Here is a 26,278-nt window from a genome sequence, read left to right on the forward strand (position 1 = left end):
CAGGACCCACCCATGCCCTGGTCCTTTCTGGCCCCTGTCTGGGCTGGGCCCGCCCGCAGGCCTTGCAGGAGGACGGTGCGCACCTTGCCAGCGCGGCCCAGCCGCTGCTCACACTGCTTACACTTCAGCTCCAGCTCCTCCTTCTTGGTAATGCATTCCTGGTACTTAGCCTGCATTGTGGCGATGCCATCCTCCACCTCACGAAGGTGCTGTTTTGCCTCATCCAGGATCCGCTGTGTCACCCCCAGGTCGTCCTGGGCCTCCCGCAGGGCTTGCTGTAGGGTGGAGGGCGCAGGGTTAGCTCGCTGAGTACCCCGGGGAGGGGAGCCCACCACCCCCAGCTCCACTCAGCCCTCACCCGCTTGGGCTCCATGGCCTTGGCCACGAAGTAGTACTTGTGCATGGCGCGCACCCACTGGCAGATGGAGGTGCAAGCCTTGGACACCCTGGCAATGGCGGCTGGCTGGAACTCTTCATTATCGATGTATGGCTGGATGGCTTTGATCACCATGTCCCCAATGTTGTCCTGAGGTGGGAAGCCTGGGTCTCAAGATGCTGCTTCTCAAGGGTGACAGGGGAAGGGCTCTGCTGGGAGGTGGGGCCTGCTGAGGGACACCCTGGCTTTTATGCCCTGTGCAGGCCTTAGTATAGATTCCTTTTTTTTTTTTTTTGAGACGGAGTCTTGCTCTGTCGCCCAGGCTGGAGTGCAGTGGTGCAATCTCGGCTCACTGCAAGCTCTGCCTCCCGGGTTCACGCCATTCTCCTGCCTCAGCCTCTCCGAGTAGCTGGGACTACAGGCGCCTGCCACCAAATTAGCCCGCCCGGCTAATTTTTTTGTATTTTTAGTAGAGACGGGGTTTCACCGTGGTCTCGATCTCCTGAACTCGTGATCCGCCCGCCTCGGCCTCCCAAAGTGCTGGGATTACAAGCGTGAGCCACCGCGCCCGGCCTAGATTCTTTCTCCTTAAGGAACAACATAGCCCAGAAAGGCTGGCCAGAAAGTAATCTTTGGTCCCCAGGATTTTAGATCATATGATTAGGGAGATCTTCCTTGGGATACTGCGGCAGTCTCAAGAGCCCATAACACAAAAGACCCCACGTAAAAGCTCATTTGAAGGCAAGGGTTACTTCCTGAAAGTAAGACCATCAGCAGGTATTGGGATGAATGAATGGTTCTGAGGCCCATCAGGCTCATGTTCAACCTCAAGAGCCTACCCCACCCCCTGGGGCTCTTGTCCCACCCAGGGAGAGTCCAGCCCTGTAGTTCATAATAGGCCCAGGTATTTGCATTGCTCACGAGCTCCCAGAGGTCAGAGCTTGGGCCCAGGGGAGCCTAAGCACCAGCCTTGAGCACTCCTGACTTGGGCGCTTCTCTCAGAGGGACTTGATTAGGCCTGTGGGGCCTCTAGTTTCCTGTCTGATGGAAGAGGAGAAGGAAGGATGGGGTAGCCCATAAGGGGTCCAGATGCTGCTGAAATGGGTGTGGGATGTGCCCAGGGCCTGATACTGACACACAGTGGATGGCGGCCTGTGTGGGACAGGCAGCTGCCCCCTAGCTAATTTCTGGGATGCAGAGGAAACCCCCAAAGAGTCTATGAGTTCCAGGCTATTTAACCATGGCACAGCCCCCGAGAGAGCACATGCCCAAGGATACTGATGGCCCCAGATGGACAGGGAAACCCAGAGACAGACAGGGAAGCTGGGCCCCAGGTGCTGAGGCTGAGGGAGAGAGGGGATGACTGGGCAGATGGTGAAGGTCTTGGCCAAGGCCTGGGGTTTCTGGGATCAAAGGGCATGAAAGAGAATCCCCAGGCTGTGGAGACTTGGAATGACCATGGGTGACTTCCTATGGGGCACAGGAGCCTGTCCAGGTCCTAATTTCCTCAATATCTTTCTGTGGGTGGGTCTGTCACCCTACCAGACTGAGAACTCCTTGGGGCCAGGCTCTGGTTCCAGCCATCTGTGTGGCCCTCGGGCCCTTGTGTGGTGCTGGTGGTGGTGAGGTGGACAGAGAGAGACGGGACAGAGGGCACTGCACATGCAGATGACGTGGTGGGGCAGGCTCCTCTCCAGCTTCACTGTTCTGCCGGGAAGGCCTTGTCCTCACTCGCTGGCTGGCCAGGGTGCCTGGCGTGCTTACCTTGTCAAACTTGAAGAGGCTCTCGAGGAAGCGGCCCGGGTCCTGCAGCAGCCCCTTGCCAGGCTCCCAGTAGTCATCCACCTTGGTGCCTGGCTTTTCTCCGGGCATCTTCTTGGGCTTGATGCCTTTCATGATGCACACAGCTTCTATGACCAGCTTCACACCCGGGGGTGGCCGCTGCATGGCACGTACCTGCAGGCCCAGCCACCAAGTGGGGAAGACTCAGACCCAGTGGGCACCCCTCGGCAGGGATCCTGCCAGAAAGGTTGGCCCTACCAACAAAGTCCCTACTACCACAGGACACGGGCATATCCAGAGATCCACCGAGGTTGGCCTCAGCCCACAGTTCCTTCTGTTCCCCAACCCAGGTACCCATGCTCCTACCTGGGCCCTGGGGGCTGGAACGAGGAGGGCAGGGCAGGCAGCCGGGTCCCAGGGGATGTGCAGAGGGAAGGCTTGAGGACAGAGACATATGAGAGAGAATGCCAGGAGATGCCCTGCTGCCCACCTCGGTCACGTCGTTCTTGTTGAGGTTGCGCAGGCTGGCCAGAGCCGCATCCAGGGCTGGCAATGCCTCATCGAGGTCCTTCTGGGCATCGTCAGCAATAGCTTGTGCCTTCTTGGCTTTCTCATTGGCTTTGATCTCCTCTGTCTGCACTGAATTCCGGGTCTCCTCGGCGATGGCTGTATCCGCCTGGGGATGGGAGACATAGGGGTGTCCTCCTCCCTTTTCTCTTCTCTGCATCTCAGTCTCCCCAGATGGAAGGAGCACTGGGGTGCCCTGTTCTCCAAGGGCCCTCCAGCTGTGACAGGCCAGAGAGGTCTGGGAATACCAGAAGCCCCTTCCACCTCCTGAGTGCTCACCATGGGCCTGGCATGCGGCTTGGGGCCTTACAGGTTTGGATATAAGTGCCCCACAGGCAGGGCCCCCTAAGCCTGCAGGCACCTTCATGCAAGACAGAGAAAGACCCTCCTCCTGCCTTTCTTCTAGCTTCTTTCTATCTGCTGGGAAATTTTGCAATGCACTGACTTTGCCGAGCAGGACACTTGACTATTCCTTCCAGAAAGCTGTCATAAGGAATACACAAACTGCAAGATCTGCCATGAGGATCGGGCCCTCCAACGCGGGGCCCCGTGCTGGGCAGACTCCGGGTTGTGGTTATTGGAATCGTTCGGATTCCTCTGCCTTGCTCCTCACTGACCCCCTGCCCAGTGCAGTGCCTGGCATAGAAGAGCTACTGGACAAACATTCCATGGCTAAATGGATGGCTACTGATTGAGGAAGCTGGGGCACACGGAGGCCAGATGACTTGCGGCAGCCAGGCAGCTAGCGAGCCTGCGCCTGTGTGGGTGCCAAGCTTCCTCAGAGTCAGGCATCGGGGAGGGGTTCGGGAGCACCCCAACCTTGATCTGCTCCATGGTGAGCACGGTGTCCTTGGCAGCCTCCTCCAGCAGGGGGTGCATACTCTCCAGGTCCTCCTGCATCTTGGCTATGTCCTCAGAAGTGCGCAGCAGCTAGGGGTTGGGGTAGAGACAGGAAAACAGGTGTGGCAGGGACAGAGAGAGCACAGGGCCTGCTGGGCCGCCCTCATTCATGAAAGAGAGGCTGTGGCCGGCAGCTTCAGTGGCCCCCACGTTGCCCAGCCGACCCCAGAGGAAGGGCATCATTCCCCCAAGTATCTGTGGGGTGCCATGCTTTGGCCTGGCCCTTGACTGGCAACTTTTTTCTTTTGATGAGGGGGAAAGCCACCCACTTCAACATCATGGGCTGCAGTTTGAAAGGCAGAGCACGGTGTCACCCTGCAGTCAGGGCTGAGTGAGCGGGCAGCCTGCAGGCAGCTGACCTTGTCCACGGGGACTCGCCTGGGCCCACCTTGTCGAGGCCGCTCTTCATGCGGTTCTTGGCAGTTTTCAGCTCCAGTTTCTTCTGCCCAATGAGGATGGAGAAAATATGAAGCAGCTCCAAGTAGCTCTTGGGGGTCACATAGTTGTGGCGGGTCAGCTCTGCCAGGTACTCGATGCACTTCTTGGACACCGACTGGTGGATGTACACACAGACCTGGATCTGGGGGAGGAAGACCATGGATGCTGGCCTGGTAGAGGCCCCAGGAAAGACAGGGACTGGGTGCCCACAGCCACTGCAGCCTGGGCCGAGGAGGGGGCCACAGCAGGAACCTCCATGCCTCTCACACTCACTCTGTGAGCCTCATGACCTCCAGGTCGAGGTCACCTTTTGGGCAGATGAAAAACCCCAGGCCCAGGGAAGTCCAGGGGTTAGTTCAAGTTCACATAGCTGTCAAGGGCAGGGCTGGCTTTGAACTTGGACCTAGCTGTCTCCCAGCTCTTGGCCCAGTGGTCTTGTCACAGCCCCCATGACCTGCCTCTCTCTGAGAGCCCTGAGGTGGTTCCCCCTGAGGCTGGATCTAGGGGGAGAGAGGGCCCAAGGCCTCAGCATAGCTGGGTAGGGAAATGTTGGGACTGTCACTGTCTCAGGCTGGACCAGGCAAATCTACACCCCCATCTGTGGTCTCTGGAGTTCTATCAGGGGGTTCTTGGAAGAAAGCACCATGAGGCCCTCAGGGAATAAGGGAAGCAGTACCCGTGCAGCTGTGTGCACAGCATCCTAGTCACTGTGATGACCTGTGGCTCTGCCCATTTACAGATGAGGAAACGGAGGCTTAGACAGGAAACACAGCCTGACCAAAAGCTTACCCTCGGTGGTGGGCCTGGGAATCTCCCCCAGACCTTGGTGACCCTGAGCCTATGCCCCAAGCTAAACAGGTCTCCCCAAGGGCCTGAGCTTCAGCAAGACACCCACCAGTCCTTGGATTTCTTCCTGGGAGGATTCCAGTTCTGGGATCTCATTGAGGAACATGGTGGCCACAGACTTCAGGGCTTCTGCCGGCCACTCGTTAAACCAGTCGATGGTACAGCAGTTGACCAGGGAGGGAAACTGCCTCAGACGAGCTCGGAAGACCTCTCCGATGGGACTGGAAAGTCAGGAATCCAAATGAGGTCCAGAGACACTGACCAGCGCCCCCAGGAGCCCAGGACCCAGGGCCCTTGCATAGCCCTGTGGCATGGCAGCCAGGACACAGCAGCACAGCAGCCTGGGCCCAATGGCATGATGGCCAGGCCCAGGGCCGCGTCTCCTCATCTCAAGCCCCAGCACGTGGTGTCCAGTGTCCCTGGGGCCAGCCCCTGTACACACCCAGCTCCGCTGCCCCGGCGCAGCCTGGCGACAGCCGCCTGTACCTCATGCACAGCACCATGTGGATGTTGCTGCGCACACGCCCGGTGTAAGCAGCCATGAGGTTGGCCTTGGTGGGCTGCAGGCCCTGCTCCTGGATATAGGGCCGCATGGTGCTGATGATCTGGTCCTGCTCGTCCGCAGTATAGAGGTTGGGAATGTCACCAGAGTTTAGGACGTTGTTGATATCTTCCAGGAAGGATTCGTTCTTGATCTGGGGAGGGGTGAAGGGTTGGGGAGCTAAGCCCCTGCATGTTGGACTTCATGACCACAGTCTTGCTGGACCTTCACAACAGCTCCATTTGACAGACTGTACCACTAAGGCTCAGAGAAGCCCAGAGTCACACAAGTGACCTCATAAGAGACTAGCCTGTAGTCATAGTCTAGGACTTGCCCCCGTGCAGAAGCTCTGAAAACCACTAGGTTGTGGCAGGACCCTGGGTCCTCAGTGGGGGTTGTGGCATCTTCCTCTTCACCCCTCTCCATGCCTCAGTTTACTCACAAGAGGAAACCATGGCCACGGGCAGAGATAGGTCCTTGCCCATCTCATACAGCCTGGGCCTGGCTTGTGTTAGATGGCATCCTCCCTTTCCTGACTCACACAGTGGCTGCCTTGAAGGGAGCTCTGGGGTTGGGACAGAGCTGGGAGCAGAGGGGCCTTTATCTAGGGTGGGGCACATTCAGGGGCTTCGGGCTGGGCCCCTGGGCCCAACCCTGACCACCAGCCAGGCTGAAGCCTATTCTATCTTGTGACCCTAGACAACTTCTCAGAGATCTAGGGAGAAGCCTTGTGCCATCCCAAGACGGAGCAGGGAAACCATGGGTCCCCAGCACTTTGGGGACAAGCCCTGTGGTCCTTGAGGTGGGACGCCATTGGCCAGTGAGTGGGGTGCTATGCTACCAGGGCCTTCTTTACCTTCGGGGCATGAGTGATGATCTATACCCCACCTTAGCTCTGAGAGGTTGGGTTTGGTCTCATGCTCTCAACCTGCCCATCTGTGGCCCCACCTGGTCCTGGTGGTCTCTTCTGAGATCTGCCCTGACTGTGAGCTGGGCATGAAGGACTGGCCACCTTCCGGGATGCTGTGCTCAGATGGGGTTGTGTACAGCCCCCCGAGCCCTGTCCTCTGCTGTGGCAGTGGCACCTGGGTGTCTGAGAAGAGGAAGGTGATGGGTAGGTTCTGCAGGCCCGCCTTGAACAGGACCTTCTTCACATCATCTCGCCATTCGGACATGCTGTAGTTCTTGGATAGTTCAATCTGGAAGCACTCGTACTCGGCCCTGGAGGCAGAAGTTTGGGTTGGAGCATGCCAGGGGCTTGGGGCCAGACGCTGAAGGGTGGTGGGTGACCACACCCTACCCTGACCACCCGGAGCTCTGCTCCCATCCTGGGCAGACCTGCAGACTCTTCGGGCCCTGAACCTACTTTTTTGCCTCCAGACCTTTGCCCAAGTTGTTCCCTCAGTCCAAACGCCCTTCCCTTCCATCCTCCCAGCTCTGATTCTGCGAGCAGCCCTGGCCACCTCCCCTAGTAATCCCTCTGGGATGCCTGCACTACACTTTCCTACCCACAGCACCACAGGGCACTGCTGCTGCCTCTCCCTGGAGCCCAGATCCTGCTACTAGTCTTTCCAGAAGCCTGTGGGCTGCACGGGCCTGCTTCAGGGCTGCCCGAGGCCTCCACCACTGTGCAAAAGCATGGGTCAGTCAAACCGACCAGCCAGCCCCGGCTGCCCACTGCCCAGCATGCCCCAGAGGCCCTCACATGTGCGAGGCGAGCCGTGTGAGGGAGCTGCGGCCGCTGCCACCCACGCCCAGCAGGAGTGCATTGCCCAGTGCCTGGCGTAGGGTGCGGCTGATGCGGCAGATGTGGCTCATGGCGTCCATGAAGAGGACCAGCTTCAGCTTGGCCGTGTTGATCTGGTTGTAGTCCTCTATGTACTCCTCGATCACCTGCATCATCTGCGCACCAAGGCGAGGATGGGGAAGGCGGGGTCTCTCTTACTGTAGGGTCTCCCCGCTCCCCCACACCCACCCGCTTTCTTCTCTGTCCTGACTGAGAAGCACAGGTGCCTTGACCACCCTGTGACCCGGCCAGCTGCATGTTTCCCCTGCAGGCTCGAGCCCAAGCTGAACATTCCCAGACACTGATAAACTTGCTTAGATTGTTGTTCAAAACACTGAGGGATTGGCCTAGCGCGGTGGCTCACGCCTGTAATCCCAGCACTGTGGGAAGCCAAGGCGGGAGGATCACTTGAGCCCAGGAGTTCAACACCAGCCTGGGCAACATGGCGAAACTCTGCCTCTACCAAAATAAAAAATAAAAATAAAAATTAGCTGGGCGTGGTGGTGCATGCCTGTGGTCCCAGCTACTCAGGAGGCTGAGGTGGGGCGACTGATAGAGCCCATGAGGTAGAGGCTGCAGTAAGCCAAGTTCGTGCCACTGCCCTCCAGCCTGGGTGACGGAGCAAGACCCAGTCAAATACACACACACACACAAACAAAAACAAAAGCAAAAACAAAACCCACGGAGGGATCAAGCATATTGTTAAACACATAGAAGCTAGCCCCAGCCCACCCAAATTCCTTCGGTCCTCATGTGAACTCCATAACTCATATGGCTCCCTCGTTGCAGACATACTGAGCTAGAACATCTCTGCTCTCCCCCGTATGTGAGCTCCCCTAAGAAATGGTCTAGACTAATTACCCTGTAATTCAATGCTTCTTACTTTGGAATCTCAACCAGCCCAATCTAGGGATGGCTTGGGGGCAGTCCCTTGAAGGAACTTGCTCACTGCCACTTTTGGGGCGACTCTAGCCATGGGCTCGGCTGATCAGAGCACCATGTACTGGGGCCCTCCCCGATGGGGAGCTCACCTGCCACAGCATACCCTGTTCCTCCTGTGCATGGTGGGGACGCTGGGCCTTAAGAAGCCAGGCCCCCCTGCACGAGGCCTGACCCAGGGACACATGGAGGCCTGAGAGTTGGGTCAGAGCCCTGCCTGCTCCTTCTGGGGCTTACCAGGGTGTGCTGACCCTGTGGCCCTGGTGGGAGCTCTGGGAATTAGGAGAGGATGCGTGTGGAGAGAAACTGTCAGGAGGCCTGCTTCAGCCATGCAGCACTGGGGCAACCAAGTGAGGCCTCTTCCCTGCCTCCCTGGGGTCCTGACTGAGACCCATGGCCCCAGGCCCCGCCCCTGGCCGCCTGTGGAGGGATGATTGCCCCTGTGTCTAGAGCCCATCTCAGCTGGGCCACAGGCTGGTTCTCAGAGATAAGTGAAGAAACCCGTACCCAGAGAGAGCAAGGGCATGCCAGGAGTCTCCTGGAGCTGGCCTTCTTACCCCGCATCCTGGCCCCCTGGTTATAGTGTGGTAGTCTGTTAGTGGTGACTGCAGGGGGCCTGGGCCCCAGGGAGGCAGATTGAAGAGGATCCCACCAGGGGTAGGGCGCCTGCCTGGGCCCCTCACCTTACTCTCACTGGTGATGAGCTCGTAGGACTTGACATCGGAGCCTGGTGACATGAAGTCCCCGTAAAGAATGGGCTGGAAGGGGCAGACCTTGTTGAAGGTCACCTCCCACTGCTCCATGCAGTGCTTGAGGAGCTGGTCGAACCAGCTGCAGTCCTCCTCATTCACCAGTCGGTCCCGGAACACTCGGCAGTTCTCGTGATACCACAGTCGCAGCAGCTGCACTTTGTCCTGCGGTAGCCCCAGCATCGGTGCCTGTCCTTGGCCCCCGAGCCCTCAGCTATCTCTCAAACCACCAGGCAAGGGAGGGTGGGCCCCAGTTCCTGGGGTACTGACTGGAGCCTGGCTCTCCCACCACAGCCCAGGGACAGTGTGTGGGGGCTGCTGGCAAGTGCAACTGCTGGCTGGCTGAGGATGGGGTGGATTGCACAGTGCTGCCTGGGCCTCCTCATGCCTCAGCTCCGAGTCCAGCTGGCCAAGTGCCCTCTGGGTGTCTGGCTCTGCTAGCTTGTCACAAGCACCTCACTTCCACCTTTTAGCCCCCTGTGGCTCCCCTAACCCCAAACCTGGGAGGGATGCTTGATGCTCCTAACACCTTCCCAACACCCCACATCTAACCACCCACCAAGCCACACTGACATGACCCACCAATCTCCTCTGAACCTGCCCCCTCTCTCCATCTCAGCTGCCCCCTCTGTCCCAGCTTCCCTGCATCTCCCTGGGTGACAGGACTGCCCTCCGGAAGCTCCCAGCCTTTTCTGTAGACTTTGTTGGCTACAAGCGTGGCTACAAGGCCAGGGTCAGCTTCTGTCCTGCTCACCCCATCTCCTTAGCCTGGGCTACACACACACTGGCCGCTCAGTCCCATTCCAAAGTGCAAGTCTGTCCCCCGCCCACCCACATGGCTCATTACACCCTCAGAACAAATTTAAGCTCCGTGCTGACCCCCCACTGTGCCTAGCGCCTGGCCCCACCCCTGCCAGTGCCCCAGACACCTGGCTCCCTGCTACACTTCCCCCTCCTTCCACCTGGGTGTTTTTGGTTCCCAGAGGGCACCCTGCTCACTATCCCTCAAGCGTTCTCACATGCAGGGCCCACACCAGAAGCCCTCTTTCTCCCTCTTCTTGCCCTGGCTCTCTCATGTGATCCCCGTCTCAGCCACATTCCAGGTGAGGGTTCAACCAACAAGACTGGGCTCAGCTGCACCAAGGCTGGGCTCTGGAGGGCCTGGCACCTCCATGTTCCAGGAAGCCCACTCAGGGCCCGTTTGGGCAGGAAGGCCTGAAATTGGTGGGGCTGGGGAGGATGGGGAGAGCAGTGTGGGCATTGGGGAGGGTGCCTGCCCGGTCCTCACCTTGACCTTGGCCGGGTTAGCCATGAGCATGCCTTGGAAGACCTTGGAGAGGTCCCTCAGGTTGAAGGTGTAGTGGGACTTGGCTGGAGTGGGCAGCAGCTGGGAGGTGATGGTTGCATACACCATGATGGTGGCTTCCACAAGGGGCTCCGTGAAGTAGGCAATGTGGGGGGCCCCAGCTGGAGGAAAAGGAGAATGGCCTGGGTCACATGCCAGGAGCTCCCTCTGCCACCTCTGCAGGTCCTGACCTCCTTGCCTTTGCTGTGCTGTGCCCCCCACCAAGCCCCTTCCCCAGCCTTCAGGCTTGGATTCCACATACCCTTTGGCCTTATCTCGGATGCCCCCAGCTTGCGCGAGGTGAAGAATCTCCTGCTGTGCACCCCCTTATACCTTTATGCTGACATGGCCTGTTGGAGCACTGGGACTCATCATGGAATTGGGGGCGCTCGTGGGGTCAGTGCTGTGCGGGGCCATTACTGCCTTGTCCTATGGGGGCTGTGCCCAAACCTGAACATTCCACCTCTGAGCCGCACTTGGGGAGGGTCTCATGATCCACGTAGGCCTCAAGATGCCTAAGGGTGGGCGTGGGGAGGCCTGTAGCACACCCCCGACCTTGAGGGCTCACCACCCACTTCGGGGCTGCCCACCCCTCAGCCTGCATTTTCACCACTCACACACCTATCGGCCTGTTCTTTGCAAACTATTCAATTCTGTGCTGGGAACCCAAATTCTGTCAGTGGAAACTTGGCAGAGAAGTGGAGAAAATGGAAAGAAAGGGCAGGAGAGGGGCTTGTCTGTTGATGCAGGCACTGGGCACAGAGTGACCCAAACAGACACACCCCTTGCCCTCAAGCTGACAATCTTGTCAGTAAGGATGACAATGATTGGATTAGCAAGTAACAAAGACAGCAAATAGGTGGCAAGGGCTACGGGCAGCCCTGCAGTAGGAGATGGGCCCGGGGACGGCCAGAGTTGGGCTTGGGGGCGATTTTACGGAATGCTGGAGGAGGCCTCACTGAGGAAGGGGACGGTCAAGCAGAGAAGTGAGATGCAAGCTTGCACATAACTGGAGAAAAATTGTCCCAGGCAGAGGGGACAGCAAGGGCAAAGGCCTGGAGGTGGGAGCAGGCCTGGCATTTTAAGAACCAGCAACAAGGGGGTGAGCAGGAGGCGGTGAGATCAGAGGACGAGGCGGGGCGAACCGAGGACGGCTTTGCCTACCACTATCAGGACCCGGGCTCTTGCCTGGATGCGATGGGTGAGAGAGGAGGAATGATGAGCAAAACATGGAATGGAATGATTTCATGGGTCCCTGTGGCCCCGAGCAGAAGACAGATCTTAGGCAGGTAAAGGCAGCCGCCAGGAGACCATGGCGGGGCTATAGCACTGGCCAGGTGGGCGAGGACAGGGTGGTGAGCAGTGGCCGATCGGGATGGGTTCTCAAGGGAGGACCTATGGGACCTCCTGACAGGTGAGCTGTGGGGTGAGGGAAGAGGGAATGGAGGATGGCGCCAAGACTCCGTCTTGCCTGGAGCACCTGGAAGGATGGAGCTGCCATCACCTGAGATGAGAAGAGTGCAGGGACTGGGGCACTCGGGAGCTTGGCTCTGGACAGGTTTGGCCTGAGATACCCTGTGGACATCCCAGGGGAGATGTGGAATCAGGCATTCAGGGGAGAGGTCTGGGCTGAGGAGGTAGACTTGGGAGTTGCCAGCACAAAGATAGTTTTCCCCGTCAGAGGCGGGATGAGACTGTCTCAGGAGAGTGTGGTTGGAGGGAGAAGAGGCTGGAGACCAAGCCCCAGTCCATCTGAGATGGGCAGCTAGGGATGGGGGAGGCCTGAGAGAAGCCTGTGGCAGGAAGGGGACGTCTGCCAGCCAGCACTACTGACCCCTGGGAAGGCGAGGACGAGGGCTGACCGCTGGTCTGGTCACAGAAGGCAACTGGTGACAAGAACACTCTCAGAGGGTGAGGGGGGCATTCACAGGAAAGTGGGAGGGGAGGGCGGGTGCAGCGAGAAAGACAATGCTTTGGAGGAGTTTTGCTCAGCGATGGGCTGGGGCGGGTGGGAAGGGGGCCCAGAGAGGCTGTTTTGCATTTGGTGGTTAAGACGGAGATTGGGGCTTGTTTCTGGAAGGCCCAGTGGCGAAGGGAGCACTCGTGTTGGCGGGGAAGGGGGAGCCACATTCCCAGGCAGGCCCAGGAGGAGGCTGCGCTTTGCTGTGGAGCAGCAGTCCATTCCCAGCCACAGGAGGGAAGGCAGGGCGCAGGTAAGCAGGTGGGTGCAGACCCAAAAGGCAGCTGTCTCCCGACAGCCTGTTTCAGCTGAAGGCAGGGGGAGGAGGCAGGCCTGGGCAAGGACAGGGACTGCAGTGGTCAGCCGCCTTGCCATGACGACGGGCAGATTCACCACAATGCCTGCCCCACACAAACCACTCCCGGCTTTCCTGCACACACCTGCTCCCTGGAGTTCTGATTCTTTGCACAGGGTGGGAGTTTGTTGGATTCCCTTATTCATACATTCATTTTGCATTTAATTTGCATCTATCATCAGCTGGACACTAACACAGGCAGGAAAGGGCTTGCTGACTCTAAGAATGGGTGAATGAGCCTATGGGGCAGCCAGTGCCTATGTCAACCTTCGCTCTGGCACCCAGTGGCCCAAGGTCCCCGCATGAACCTGAGGATGGTTCACCATGGTGCCTGGTCCCAGCCTCAACACACCCAACCAGAGCCCAGAGCTCCTCCTGGAACCAGTGCCCCATTCCCGCCCAGGCCCACACTTACGCACAGGCTCCCGGTAGCTTTTTTCTCCAAGGAGTCCATCTAGAGGATGGAGGGAGAAACACGGGGCTCAGGGTTAGGTGGACCTCTTGCTGCTCACCCTGGCCAGGTGAGATGGTGGGGAAAACAGCATCTTGGGGTAAGCTTTTCCCCAAACCCCATAAAGGCTCAGAGACACTCCGTCCATCCTACCTTGGGGCTTTTCCTGATTTACAAAAGTAACATGCCTCCCCCAGAGTTTCTGGGCAGGTACTAATGTATACGTATGTACGTATGTGAGTGAGTGCATATCTGTGTGTATCATACATCCAGCAATCACCACGTGCCAGGCTTCATGCTAGGTGCTCTACATGCAATATCATACTTAACCCTCCAGACCTGGAATGGTAGGTACAGATGAAGAAACAGGCTCAGAGAGATTCATGAGCTGCCAAAGGTCACACAGCTGAGAGGTGAAGCCAGGGTTGCAGTCATGGTTTAGCCATTCCACCCTTTCTGGTGGCCACCCAGCTGTCCTTGGTGTGGCCTCCCTGGCCTGGGCTTCTGCCTTTGTCCATGCTCACCCCCACCAATACTCACCCATCCAGTTGCCCAGGATGGTGGAGAAGATGCGTTTCTTGCTGACCTCATCCATCTCAGTGAAAGACAGGTAGTTGAAGTGACGCGTCAGCCGCGGGGTGATGGTGTTCCTGCCTCCACCCGGGGGGCCCATGGCACAGACAAAGTTGATGTCCACTAGGTTCTTGAAGGCACCTGGAGTAGGGGCAGGAAGTCAGGAAGGGCCCTGGCCAGGGCTGCATTATGACCTTTGTGGCCCCTTCTCCATACAAAAATTCAAAATTATACTTTAGAATAGTATTGGAATAAAGACAAATATATCAATATTACACAGGAAAATTTTTCTTTGCCCTAAAAATTCATCCTCCTCTCCTTTAACTTTGTTTTTACAAAGTTCAAAAGTACTTTTTATTGCAGACATTCTCATATACAACGTTAGTGAAATCGAGCCCCCCACCCCGCCATGGTGAAGACATATTCCTATCTTATAAAAACATTTCAAGTAACCCTGGACGTTTTCATGTCACTCTCTTTTTCAGTACCTGGGGATTGGCTTTGGCTAGATTTTCTATTTTAACCCATGCTTCTTCCCATACTTTCATTTTTAGCTTCTCTTTTAGTTTCTCTGCTTTGAACTGTTGTGTACAGTCATCAAACAGCTTTTGGTTCATCTCCATGAACAGCTTCAGGGCGTTGTATATATCAAGTTATGTATTATCTTGTTCCAATGGGTCTTTGAGTTGTGGTACAAGGAAGGAAACATGATGGGCAGAATCTTCGCTGCGTTGTCACTGATTAAACTCATGATGTATTCATTATTCCAGTAATAGAGAGCTCGCCCTGCCAACTGGAAGTGTGGGCTGGAGACACATTTGGCCAACTGCCGGAAGAGGGGCTCCATGGTCTTCACAAATTCTGATGGTTCAATGACGTCTAAAATCGCTTCTAATTCGTTTAAGAACATTACTTCTTTTGGACTGTGAGTCTTTGGCCAGTATTTGAGAAGTGCCGTCACCACTGGTTCTTTTCTAAAAACTGCACTCCACAGTATGCCAGCTGGGGGTGGTAGACACTCAGAGATTTCACTTTGTGCAAAGGTAGTAACACCTTCAATAAGAAAATCTTGTGTTCTTCTTTTATGGTAAGGCAAATCCATTGATTATACTTCCCAATATTTCCGGTAACTCTGCTATGCCATTATGATGCCCTGTTTCATAAATAAACCTATAAAATACATTATTTATCTGTTTTCTGATGTAAGCTCTCAAGCCTAGGAATTTCCCATAGATTCTGTGAAGGGTGGTTTTAAGAACATCTCTCTCCCGAGGATCTTCACTGTCAAAGAGCTTTAAAAGCTGCAATACAAACTTCCGATCAATATATTTCTTCGCTATATTAGGTTGGAAATCTGGAGACTCTAAAAATCTTAAGAAAAATTCATAAACAAGTGTAGATGAAGCCAGCTGCTTCTAACGTTGGTTCATCTTCCTCTGGGTCAAATTCTGCTCCCGTAGGATTGGAGGAAGGTAGTAATGTTCGAAACATGTTAACTGCAAACATATGGACTACTTCTGGGTAAATAGGCTCTGTGATCACATTCCAACTATGGGTGATATATTCTACCATTTCACTTACAGCAGCTCGTTTCACTTCCTTCCACTTTAGGTCACTTAGTGGATCAGAAACAAAGTCAAAAAAGATGCAGCACTGACATAACTTCTGGATAAAAAGCTTCTCTTGATCAGCAGGAGGAACATCTTTTAAGGATGGTAGTTTTTGAAGTTCTTTATTATTGCTTGTGCTAAACCTTGAAGAATTTTGCCATTTGTCTTTCTTCACTATGGGCTGAGAGATGGGTACTTTTATTTTAGCAGACACTGTAGACGGGACAGCAACAAGGCTGTTTTTTCCTGACGGAAATTTGCTCTGATTCTACTGTGTCTTGTCCTTCTTTTGAACTTTTTCCACTCTTCCCTGCTTTTGGTGATTCTTTCTCCTTCTTGTTTTATTCGGCATGGCTGGAGCGGGCCGCCGCCGCCCTTGCCGCCGCCTGCCCCCGCAGCAACATTGCCCCCGTCCCAGCCAGCCGTCGCGCCCCCGCGGCCACCGCCGCCGCCTGGGGACTGAGATGTTCGCTTGCTCTCGCTTCCCCTTTTCCAGGCTTCCAGAGGCTGCCACAGCCGCGGGGGCAGCGTCTCTCCGCCCCTCCCCCGGCCGGCCCCCCTCCTCCCCTTTAATTTTAAGAGAAATTAAAACATTTTTGTGGGTGCCTTAAAGTATTGTAGGCCTTCAGTGCTGCGCCTCCTGTGCCCCTGCACAGCACGCCTAGCCCTTGCCCTGCGAGCCAGGCCGGCCACACTCACCAATGATCTTGCGATCGTACCAGCCGCCGTGGTCCATCCACTGGCGCAACAGCTCAATGGGTGGCTGTGCGCCGTAGGTCTCCAGGGCCGGCATGTTCAGGTCATCGATGAAGAAGATAAAGTTGCGCCCCAGAGGTGGTCCAAACACACCCTTCCGCCTGAGGGGAGGGGCTGTGTGAGCCCAGCACCCACAGGCACCAGGTCCTCTGAGAATCCAGGGGCGACGGAGTGGCAGCTTTGCCTCTGGGAAGCCCTTGCTAAATTTCAGCCTCCTCCAAATTGCTAGATGTCTTGACCCACCCTCATCCTTGTTCTGAGTGTCCTGGGACAGCTGGGACAGCTGGGACAGGCTGACCTGAGTCTGAGCTCCCTCAAAGTCAGTCTCGCCTCCCAGGCAGATGGACAACAGGCTTCTCACAGACAGACCCAGGGCCCTGTCCAAGGGCCCAGCCAGGGCAAGCACCCACTCGCTGACTGGCTTTGTAGGAATTTTTGATATAGGGAAGGCTCTAGAACAGTCTGTGAGGGAACCCTGGGCCCCTTGGGGGGCTGTCAGCTTCCCCTGGGAGGTTTCTGGCAAACCCAGGAGCATAATTTGGTGGAGAGGTGGGACAGCAGCTGGATCCGCCAGGCTGGGGGGATGCAGGGGTGAGGAAGGAGGGAGGGGTGCCCTGCCTCTTGTCTAGCTTGCTGTCAATGAGGTCCTGGGTCTGGTTGGCTGAAGTGCAGGCTGAGAAGGTGAGGAAGTGGCTGACATAATCCAGTGCCAGGTTCTTGAGGAGCTTGTCAGAGATGGTGAGCGTCTTCCCTGTGCCTGTTGGCCCAATGCACAGCACCTGGCAGAGCGGGGATGGCACAGAAGGAGCACACGGTGGGCCTGGTGCACAGGGGGAGCTGCCCCCGCATCCGTGTGGGAGGCTGGTCAACCCCCAATATAGGCCTTGGGGACAGTGGAGGCAAGGCCTGGGGGGTGCTCACGGGCTTCTTGTTGGTGAGCAGCATGTCCAGTAAATGGGACATCTGCACGGTGTCCATGGTGGGCACAATGATGTTGCAGTAGTTGGTGTCTGGTACCATGGTGAATGGAGCTGAGGAGTCCATCCACTTCACCCAGGCAACCTGGAATCACAGGTGGCTCAGCAGTGGGCCTGGAACCCCTCCCTGCCCCACTCCTGGCTGCGGCCCCATGGCCAAGTGCAGAAGGGCCAGGAGCTGCACAGCTGGGCTTTGGCAAGCGGGTCCAGGTGCAGGGCTGCTTCCGGCGAAAACGGAAAGTCCTGTGCCCTGCTTTCTGCCTGGGGAGGGGGACTCCCAGCACAAACAGCCAAGAATGGGGACTCTGAGCACAACTGCATAGGAGGGCTCTCCCTGCCCAGGTTGGGGGCTCCCTAAGGACTGCCAGGCCCTGAGTCTCTGCAGAAAGGAGAAGCTCCGAGAACTGAACAACCCAGAATGCAAAGGTGTTTGCTGTTTAGTTTCAGGCTACCCAGGAAATGTGGGGGCCAGAACCGCTGGTGTCAGCTGGAAGCTGAGAGGCCACTGGGTCCAGTCTTCCCGACACCGTCCCTGCCTGCACAAATCCCTTCACTCACAGCAGCCCTGACCCAGCTTGCAGATGTCCCCTGATGGGGGGATCACTATGGTCAAACCAATGCATCCCACTGGGCACAGTCCTGTTAGACCCAAGTGTGCCCTGGGAGCCCACAGCAGGACCCTGCACAGTAATTGACAGGCCTCTGCAGACACCTTTCCACCTCTGTCCTCCTGGGCTGGGGTCTTGACCTTGGGATGAGGGTGGGCTCCTGGAGCCCTTGCTAGCTGATAGTAGTGATGAGGACACTGAAGCAGGCTTCAAGAGCTTGCTCTCAGCCCCAGGGAGCCCAGTCTCTGGGAAAATGGGGCTTTTAAGTGGAACTGAGGTGGCCAGTCCCTGGGCTCCACATCAATGTGGAGGAGGCAGTGTGTATGGCTGGAAAGGGAGGTACTCGAACGTCTCCCCTCTTAGCCCAGCCCTAGGTTCAAGTACAGTTCTGCCACATCTGGAAAACAGGCACAATAATAACCACTCTACAGGGCCATGAGGATTCATGAGATGATGCAAATAACCCCCGCCTGAGACCCGGTGGCCATCAACGTGACCGCTCCCTGTGTGGCCATAATTCATTGCGGGAACAGCAGCCACCCAGTGGTCCCTCCCTGTGCAGTCTTTGGGGAGGGCCTGCGGCCACCTGCTTATATTCCTCCTCTTCATCCTCATTGTCGTTGGTGCCACTGATGCCCGCGTCCTCCAGCCTGTAATCGAACACCAGCCCTTCTTCTGGGAAGAGCAGAGTCAGCTGCCGGGAACCAGGAGGAGAAGCAGGCTGTGAGGCCTGGTAGGACTGAGGCTCCTGGTCCCTGGGGGCCGCCGGCTCTCACCTGTTCGTTCTCCATCTTGAGCCTTAGCCAGTGGCTGAAGCTTGTGCGGCCACTGCTGTCCCCAGTGGCACCCACGCTCCAGATCAGGGAGAAGATGAACCAGGGCTCGATCAACTCTACGATGCGACTCAGCTTTTCAGAGGGTATTTTCTTGAGGCCCTGGGGATGAAAGGAACAGTATCAGGCTGAGACAGGAACAGTATCAAGCGGCCTGAGGAAGTGGGGCAGGGGCATGTCTTGACCTCTGCTACACAGCTTTGTTTCTCTACAACCAATTGGACAGGTAGTCTCGTGACCCATGTTGCACCAATCCGATTCTCTCTTTCAGGCCCCAGAGAGCAAGGAGAGCAATGTGGGGAGAGGGACCAGGTGCATCTAGCCCCACTCTCAGGGCTGTACCTCTCTAGGCAGAAAGGGCTTGAAGAAGCAGTCCAGCAGCTTGAGGAGGCTCATGGTCAGGTTGCAGTTGGTTGAGGCAATCACTTCCTTCACTGAAGACCGAACAAAGGCGATGGATTCCTGCAGGGAGTAGGCACCCGGTTCTCATGGCTGGCAGCCACAATGCCCTGCTGCCCTGCCGGGGTCAGACATACCCGTGGCCTCACTCACCTCCAGGAAGCTGACAAAGAGGGCCTTGAAATGCTCCTCGTAGGGCTTCAGCAAGGGGGGCAACTTCCTCAGCCAGCACTCGATGAAGGGCATGAGCCCCAGGATGCTGGGCTCCAGGTACACCATGCCACAGCGGGAGACTGTAGCTGGTGAAGCCACCGCCAGGTCTTGCACTTCGAACATCATGGTCATTGCCTGGTGCCAAGATGAACCACAGAGTGGGCTGGCTGCCAGTCCCCAGGCCTGGAAAAAGGGCTGCAGGGCTGCGGGGCTGTGGGGAGGGGCTGCACATCCTGTAAGTGGGCGGTGTGGGCAGGCTGTGGGGCGGGGGCAGTGCTGGGTGGGATGCAGAAACCGCTGGGTCCTTAGCTGATAATGTGGCTCTCCCTGGAGCCCTGAGGAGGACCCCAAGTCAGAGGATTCTTGAAGTTCACTGGCCAGACTGGGGTCAGGGCATTTTGGGGTCTCCGGAGGCCTGGGGACATCTGATGGGAACTGTGTATTTTGCTCCAGAGCCCCTCACCCCTGGACACATAGACACAGGTCCACATTGACTGCCAGGTATTTGCTTTTAGAAGGATTCAAGAACTGGACTCAGTGTAGACCCGTGAGCTGCGCTTGTGCCCAGGCCATATCCCTCTTTCTCTGACAGCTGCTCCTCACACACCAGACAGATCCCCGTGGTGTCTATGCCATCCATCTCCCAGACCCCGGGCACACTGCCAGGGCCAGGTGCACACCTGACCCCACCTGACCTGACTGGGGCAACATGGCTGAAAGTGGGCCTGGGAGGCGAGAGGCAGCATCAGCCGGGGAGCAGTGGGACAGGCATCCTGGTAGGCTCAGAGCACAAAAGAAAGAGGGTCTGTGTAAAGGGTGCTCTGAGCAACTGTACGGGACACCCCGAGGTGTGGGAGCTCAGGCCAGGGAGGGGCACTAGGAGCTGAGCCTAAGCTCCCGCTAGCAGGAGGGCTCTTGCTGAGTCACGGTGACAGCCTGAGACGGACCCATGGCCCTGAGAGAAAGGGGTGAGGGGACAGAGTTTGGCCAGCATGATGCAGCCTCCAGGCCCACCCAGCCTTGGAGAAGAGTGGGCAGGTGGACAGGTGGGTGCACCTCCGTGAGCTTGATGATCTCCCCAGAGCTGAGGCACAGCTTCTTGTTGTCATCCAGCACCGTGTTCATGTTCTCAATCCAGATGGCATCCACCGGCCCATCGAAAACGTACCACTTCTTGTTGGTGTCGGAGGTGATGGCCCCCGCCCGGATGAGCGAGGAGAAAATCCCGTCTGTCCTGCAGCGCCAGGGAGGAGAGGGCTGGAGACATCAGGGAGGCAGTGCTTCGAGCACAGCTGGCTCCCAGGGAAGCCTGGCCGCCGGGTGGGCGGGCTCTACTTTACGTTTTCCTTCAATCTCTTTGTTCTTTTAAAAATTATAATAGGAAAAGGTTGGACTTTTTGGTGTCACATGGTGTAATGAAAGCATGTGCTTATGTCCCTGCCCTGCTGAAACCCCATTAAAGGTGAAATCCCAACAAGAAAAAGGGAGCAGGGGAGGCAATAGCAGACATGGAGGCAGTGCAGCTCTGGAAGACGATGGACAAGGACGGAGGAGGGTAAATGACAGGGCAGAGAAAGCAGCGTGGTGAGAAGTGGCCAGGTCCTGCCTCAGAACCCAGGGGGCTCAGACCTCAGAGGCAGCACGCACCAGGGAAGGGGCTGGTAGGGCTGACAAAGATGCTGTGCTTGGTCCAGCCTTAGGCTCCAGAACCTTCTCCTAAGTGCCCACATATGCATGTCCTCGTAAAATCCAGTTTCAGTAAAGAACCCTGCTAAGTCAGTTTAGCCAGAACCCTTGATATCTGGTCACTCTTGAGGCTCCTTCCCTGCACCACCAGAAGGCGACGTCTGGTTACCCTGAGGCTTGTCTTCAGTTGGAATCCTGTTAGGTTGGTTCAGCCAGAATCCCTCTCACCACTGATGTTTCCTCTGGATTTTCCACCCACTGATGCTCACCCTGCCCCTTGGCTATAGATTCCCACTGGCCCATGCTGTATTCAGAGCCCAGTCTCTCCCCTTAACTATAAGGCCCCAGTGCAGTGGTCCCTGTGCCTGCCATGCTCCTGAATACGTTCTTCCTCAGCATGCTTTAAAAAGTATCATTGAGGGCTGGGTACAGTGGCTCACGCCTGTAATCCCAGCACTTTGGGAGGCCAAGGCGGGCAGATCACCTGAGGTAGGGAGTTCGAGGCCAGCCTGACCAACATGGTGAAATCTTGTCTCTACTAAAAATACAAAATTAGCTGGGCATGGTGGCATATGCTTGTAATCCCAGCTACTTGGGAGGCTGAGGCAGGAGAATCGTTTGAACCAGGAGGCGGAGGTTGCGGTGAGCCGAGATGGCGCCATTGCACTCCAGCCTGGGCAGCAAGAGCGAAACTACGTCTCAAAAAAAAAAAAAAAAAGTATCATCGAATAATTTTTTTTCTTTAATAGGAGACTTTTTTCTGGTCTGACCCCCAGCCCCTCCACCTACCTACATAAGAGACTGGAGTGGATATGGGGGAGAATCTTCACCAGAAATGGGGGAAGCAGTACAGGTTCATGTTGTGGAAGGTGGGTGACTGTCCCTCCCCAGTGACCATCCCCTACAGGGCTCCCAGAACACTGGAGCCAAGCAGACACCCCCAGCAGAGAACTGGAGACTCTTGTCTGGAGAAACAGAATAGCCTTAGAGAAAAGCCCCTGAGGTGCCGATGTCTCAGCAGTCTCCATCCAGCTGCCCTTCTCCCATCTCAGTGCACTTCCCCTAAAATGCACACACCGGCCTGGGAGCAGGGGCCCGGAGAGGGCCCACCAGCTTCTCTCAGATCATGACAATGGCCAGATACTGCAGAGGCACTGAGCGTGTTAAGTCATTCTTGCCTTACCATAAGCATGGTGCCATTATTGTCCCCACTTTGCAGATGAGGGAACCATGGCCTGGGGGGTGAAGAGGGTCACTCAGCGAGGAAGTAGAATGGAGAATAGAATCCCAAGCGTTGGGTTGCAGAGCCCGGCCTTCCACTGGGCTAATGGAGGGAAGGGTGACCGCGGCCCACAGCCTCCAGAGGTCTGGGAGCAGGGCGTCACTGGCGAGGCTGGGGGGTCACTCACCACTCATGGGTGAGGAGGTCAAACTCCCCATACAGCTGGCCCATCGTGATGGACTTGGGGTTGAGCACGTAGTAGTTGACAGCCTCGTACATGCCACCACTGATGGATGGCTGCCCTTTCAATGACGTCATGGCAGCTGCCAGGACTCTGTAACACTGGGAGACAGACCGCCTGAGAGTGAGGCTCCCAGAGAGCAGGGCTGGAGTGGGCTGGGGGCCATGGGGAGGGGGAGGGGTATTCTATGCCAAGGGGCACAAATGGAGGCCAACCCCTGTTCAAGCTACACCCCCCTGCAGGCCCACTATCCGGACACTGGCTGCCAAGCTTGGCTCTGCTTACAGTACTCTTGCCGGAGCCTGTGGGCCCGATGAGCATGAGACCGTGTCGCACCACTGTGGTCTCGTAGAGCTGGATGCACTTGGTCAGGAAGCCTGGGGGACATGGCATGGGGCCCAAGGGTCAGAGCATGGGCTTGGGTCCTGGCCACACCACTAGCTTGTGTGACCTTGGGTGAGTCACTGCACTCCCTGAGCCTCAATTTCCTCATCTACAAAATGAGGATGGTGGTAGCACCATACATCATAGGCAGGGGCAGGTGAAGCCCTAAGCACAGAACTTGGCACAGAGTAGAAACTCTGTAAATGCCAGCCATTCTTTCCACTGTGACTACAATTCCTTCACAGCCATTGGTCAGGTGGTCAGCCATCACCAGCTTGCTCAGTGTCAGGTGTCATAGGCCCCAACTTCAGTCCCAGCCTGTTGAGAGCACCACCCCAAGTAATTGCTGACTCCTATGAGCAAACTCCTAGAGACAAGATCCTAGGGTCAGTCAGGAGCTATAGAGACAGCTGCCAGCAGGCAGAGGCCAGGCCCATGGGGGTAGGGAATAAATGCCTCACTTTGGCCCAAGAAGGGTGGTAGTGGCTATGGCCCTGCAGATCCAGGGGTTCCTGCCAAAGGGATAGGGCCCAATCAACCAGGGATGGCAAAGGTGACCTAAGGCTGTGAGGGAGAGAAGAGTTTGAGGCTTCATTCAACAAGCCTGCTGTGGTCGGGTGTTGGAGGTGACCAGAGGAGGAAGCGTTCGAGCTGCACTTGGAATTGAAGCGCAATAGAGGGCACCTGGGAGAGGCCTTGCAGGGCTGAGCAGGAACTGCCTGGGGTCCCGAGAAGGGCCCTGTGTGGCCAAGGTGACTGGCCATGGCTTCCCGGAGGAGCTCCTCCCGCAGCCCCACCAAAGGACCTGCTGGAAGGGGTGGCCGGCTGGGGATGAACTGAGACCCTCATCCTACTATGAGGGGCGAGGGTTCAGGATGAGAGGGAGTCTATTTGAGGGCAGTGTCCCCCCAGCCCTCCCACACACATGGTGGCCTTTGCAACAAGTCAGTGAAGGAAGGGCCCAAATGTTCTTTCTTTAGCGCAGTGACACCAGGGGTGTCACTCAACAAGGAACGTGGGCAAGTCCCACTAGTGGGGTGGAGCCAAGAGGCCTCTGGAAGAGTGAGTGGTGGCTGTGGTGAGGTGGGCTGGGGTGCAAGGAATATGGCCTTGAAACTCCAGTTACATCCCAGCGAGGGCCAGGCCCTGATGAAGCAAGGCCCAAGAGGAGCCCAGGGCTCTCAGCCCACACGGGAAGGAGGGCCTGGGAAGGGGACAACACCTGCCTCCCCACCACCAGGCGGGTTTTAGTGGAGACCGGGCCAGGACATCTGCCCTGCCTCTGGATTGCTCGGCTGAGAGCCTGGGCCTGCAGCACACTTGGCCAGGTGTGAAGACCCCTGGGGCTGGATTGTCCTGTCTCTGTCCCCCTGACCTGGACTCCAAGGTGGCCAGGGCCAGCTCCTCCACGAACTCTCAGGGCCCGAGGCTCACCCTCCACATCCTTGAGGTTGCTGTTCCTGCAGGCCTCGCGGATGGCCTCGTCCAGGATGCCGTAGTCCGTGTCCTCCTCCTTGATGGTGGGAAACAGGTCAGACACGATCCCAGAGAAGAGCTTGAGGTCCTCCTGCAGGAACTTGGGCACATTCACGTCACGGATGGCCCGGAGGCAGATCAGCTCCTGCAGCAGGTGCCAGCTGAGCCTTCAGGGCAGTGGGCCAGCTGCCCTCCAGCTGCCCAGGAGCCCTCCCAGAGTTCCACTCCTGGAGCCCTGCTGGGTGGAGCTCACCTCATTCATGCTGGGGTTTTCTCGCTTGAGGTTCCCAGCAGCCGAGATCACAGTCTTCACGGCTCTCATCCCGAAGTCATAGTGATCCTGTCGCCATACAGAAGGAGGCATGGGTGAGCACTGTCCCTCTCCGAGGCTTCTGCCTGGAACACTCTGCCTCCCACCTGGCAGCTGGCCAAGTCTCATCACCAGCTCACAGCACTTCCCTTGCAGACCTGCTGGGACCACCTACATGCCCAGCCTGGGCAGGTGCACCTTCTTTGGGCTCCCCTGGCACCCTGTACTTTATTGTCCCGATAGCCCCCTCCTTTATCCGATACCCATCCTGCATCCTTTGGTCACGGTCCCAGCACATGGCCAGGGGCAGGAGGGCCCTCTAGCTGTGCTGGAAAAGTGAATGAAGGAGTTTCCCATCTGTGCAACAATCAGCTTGGCCTTGATGGCCCTTGAGCTTCCTTCTAACATTCTCCCATAACATCTCTCCAGACCTGTCTTTCTGGCCACACCACCGAGCTTTTTCCCCCAGCCTGTTTCTCTTCATTACACAGTAAGTGTGTTGGAAATAGTTAAATTAATCATTCTGCCCCATGGTGCCCAACCAAGAGGACTCCATCTAGACCCAACCCATAGACTAGCATATGTTCCAGAAATCTTGGACTTGGAGCTACATGAAGAGGCTGGGCTTGACTTTGGGTCATTTCTACTTGGGAAGAGTTGAGTGCATTTCCAAAACCATGTGGGATAGTTGCTCTGATTGGGGGTGGGGAGCATTTTGGAAAGAAGGGTGTGTGGGAGTGCCAGCACCCAGGAGTGCACTGTGATGAACTGCCACTGCTTTTCCTGGTAACAGGCTGTATCTATTCTAGCTCATAGATTTTGGTGGACTGCATCTGGCCAAAGGTAGTACTGATTACCCCTGGCCACAGTGATTGGTGTTCATGGATGAGTAGGTGACCCAGAGAAGGCCCATTAGGGTGACACCAGGGATTTTTTTCTGAAATCATGATGGAAGACAAACTAAGTTGATAGCATGTCAGCCCACAGGTGGGACTCATCTCTGCTGCTGCAAAGTGGGGGCCTGTTTGGGAACCAAGCTGAACAGGAAAGCTCATCCACCAGCACTGGTGCTTGGGCCGCCCCATCTGTCCTTGGAATCTGGGCTCAGCAAGCTGAGTGGAAGGATGGTGGTGCTGGGAGGCTCGGAGGGCCTGGCTGTCCTGCTCTGGTCCCCACAAGGCCCAGGTGCACTTGCTCCCCAGCCTGGGGTTCTGAAACTCTTGGTGCCCTAATGATCAAGGCCCTTGCACCTGAACTAGCCACATGGGCGTCTGTTCCTGGCTCCTGCTCCAGCGCTGCTGTGTACTGCATGAGCCTGGCCAGACCTTTAGCTACCTACGACCTCAGTGTCCTCAGCTGACAAATGGGCATGTAACTCCTATCTCCAAGGGTTGCTGGGAGAAGCCCACAAGGTAATGCCTGTAAAGCACCAGACATAGAGCCCAGCCTTCAGCAGGTGCCCTGGAGGCTGGGAGCAGGCAGAAGTTCTCAGACCCTGGAACCCCATCAGGGCAGGACCGCACCTGGGAGCTGAGCTGCTCAGAAGACAGCTTGAAGGTGGTTGTGATCTTCTTAGCCAGCACACTGGCCTCATTAAAGCCAAAGGAATAGAGGGAGATCTCAGCGATCATGGCGTAATCTGGAACCATCATGGCCACGGGTCGGAAGAGCGCCTGGGACACACGGTGCACATGTGAACAGCAGACAGAGCTCACCCCCAGAGCACCCCCAGCTTCATCTGGCCCTCCTCCCTAATGCACTGGGACTCCCTGCTGCACCAAGCCTGCCACAGCTGAGGCTTTCACTCCCCTGAGGCTGGTAGCTCTGCCAATGGAGTGGATCCTTTGTGTTGATCCAAACCTGCCCCCACATGACTCCCAGGAGATGCCACTCTTGGCTCCTGTTTTCCTGTTTCTCCTGAAGGCCCAGGGTGAACAGGTCTCATAAGATTCCCC

At 56.7% G+C, this 26,278-nt stretch overlaps 1 protein-coding gene and 1 pseudogene across 1 annotated transcript in view; both read right to left on the reverse strand.

Annotated features, from left to right (window-relative positions):
* Positions 1-26,278, reverse strand: part of DNAH1 (dynein axonemal heavy chain 1) — an 82,058-nt gene that overhangs the window by 12,291 nt on the left and 43,489 nt on the right. Inside the window, exons 32-58 of the mRNA XM_032161363.2 lie at positions 25,847-25,996; positions 24,267-24,353; positions 23,972-24,158; positions 22,439-22,530; positions 22,100-22,254; positions 20,061-20,238; positions 18,945-19,139; positions 18,735-18,854; positions 18,336-18,494; positions 18,146-18,253; positions 16,896-17,036; positions 16,593-16,753; positions 15,918-16,075; positions 13,576-13,749; positions 13,000-13,038; positions 10,213-10,391; positions 8,859-9,089; positions 7,156-7,352; positions 6,536-6,671; positions 5,396-5,604; positions 4,959-5,130; positions 4,014-4,205; positions 3,545-3,655; positions 2,649-2,834; positions 2,141-2,332; positions 359-526; positions 84-275 (exon numbers count right to left, since the gene is read on the reverse strand). Coding sequence (XP_032017254.2) covers positions 84-275; positions 359-526; positions 2,141-2,332; positions 2,649-2,834; positions 3,545-3,655; positions 4,014-4,205; positions 4,959-5,130; positions 5,396-5,604; positions 6,536-6,671; positions 7,156-7,352; positions 8,859-9,089; positions 10,213-10,391; positions 13,000-13,038; positions 13,576-13,749; positions 15,918-16,075; positions 16,593-16,753; positions 16,896-17,036; positions 18,146-18,253; positions 18,336-18,494; positions 18,735-18,854; positions 18,945-19,139; positions 20,061-20,238; positions 22,100-22,254; positions 22,439-22,530; positions 23,972-24,158; positions 24,267-24,353; positions 25,847-25,996 — 4,269 coding nt within the window. The remainder of the gene's footprint in view (positions 1-83; positions 276-358; positions 527-2,140; positions 2,333-2,648; positions 2,835-3,544; positions 3,656-4,013; positions 4,206-4,958; positions 5,131-5,395; positions 5,605-6,535; positions 6,672-7,155; positions 7,353-8,858; positions 9,090-10,212; positions 10,392-12,999; positions 13,039-13,575; positions 13,750-15,917; positions 16,076-16,592; positions 16,754-16,895; positions 17,037-18,145; positions 18,254-18,335; positions 18,495-18,734; positions 18,855-18,944; positions 19,140-20,060; positions 20,239-22,099; positions 22,255-22,438; positions 22,531-23,971; positions 24,159-24,266; positions 24,354-25,846; positions 25,997-26,278) is intronic.
* LOC116473402 (serine/threonine-protein phosphatase 2A 56 kDa regulatory subunit gamma isoform-like) lies at positions 14,103-15,399 on the reverse strand (annotated as a pseudogene).

This window comes from Hylobates moloch, unplaced genomic scaffold, assembly GCF_009828535.3.
Source record: "Hylobates moloch isolate HMO894 unplaced genomic scaffold, HMol_V3 SCAFFOLD_8, whole genome shotgun sequence".
Taxonomy (NCBI): domain Eukaryota; kingdom Metazoa; phylum Chordata; class Mammalia; order Primates; family Hylobatidae; genus Hylobates; species Hylobates moloch.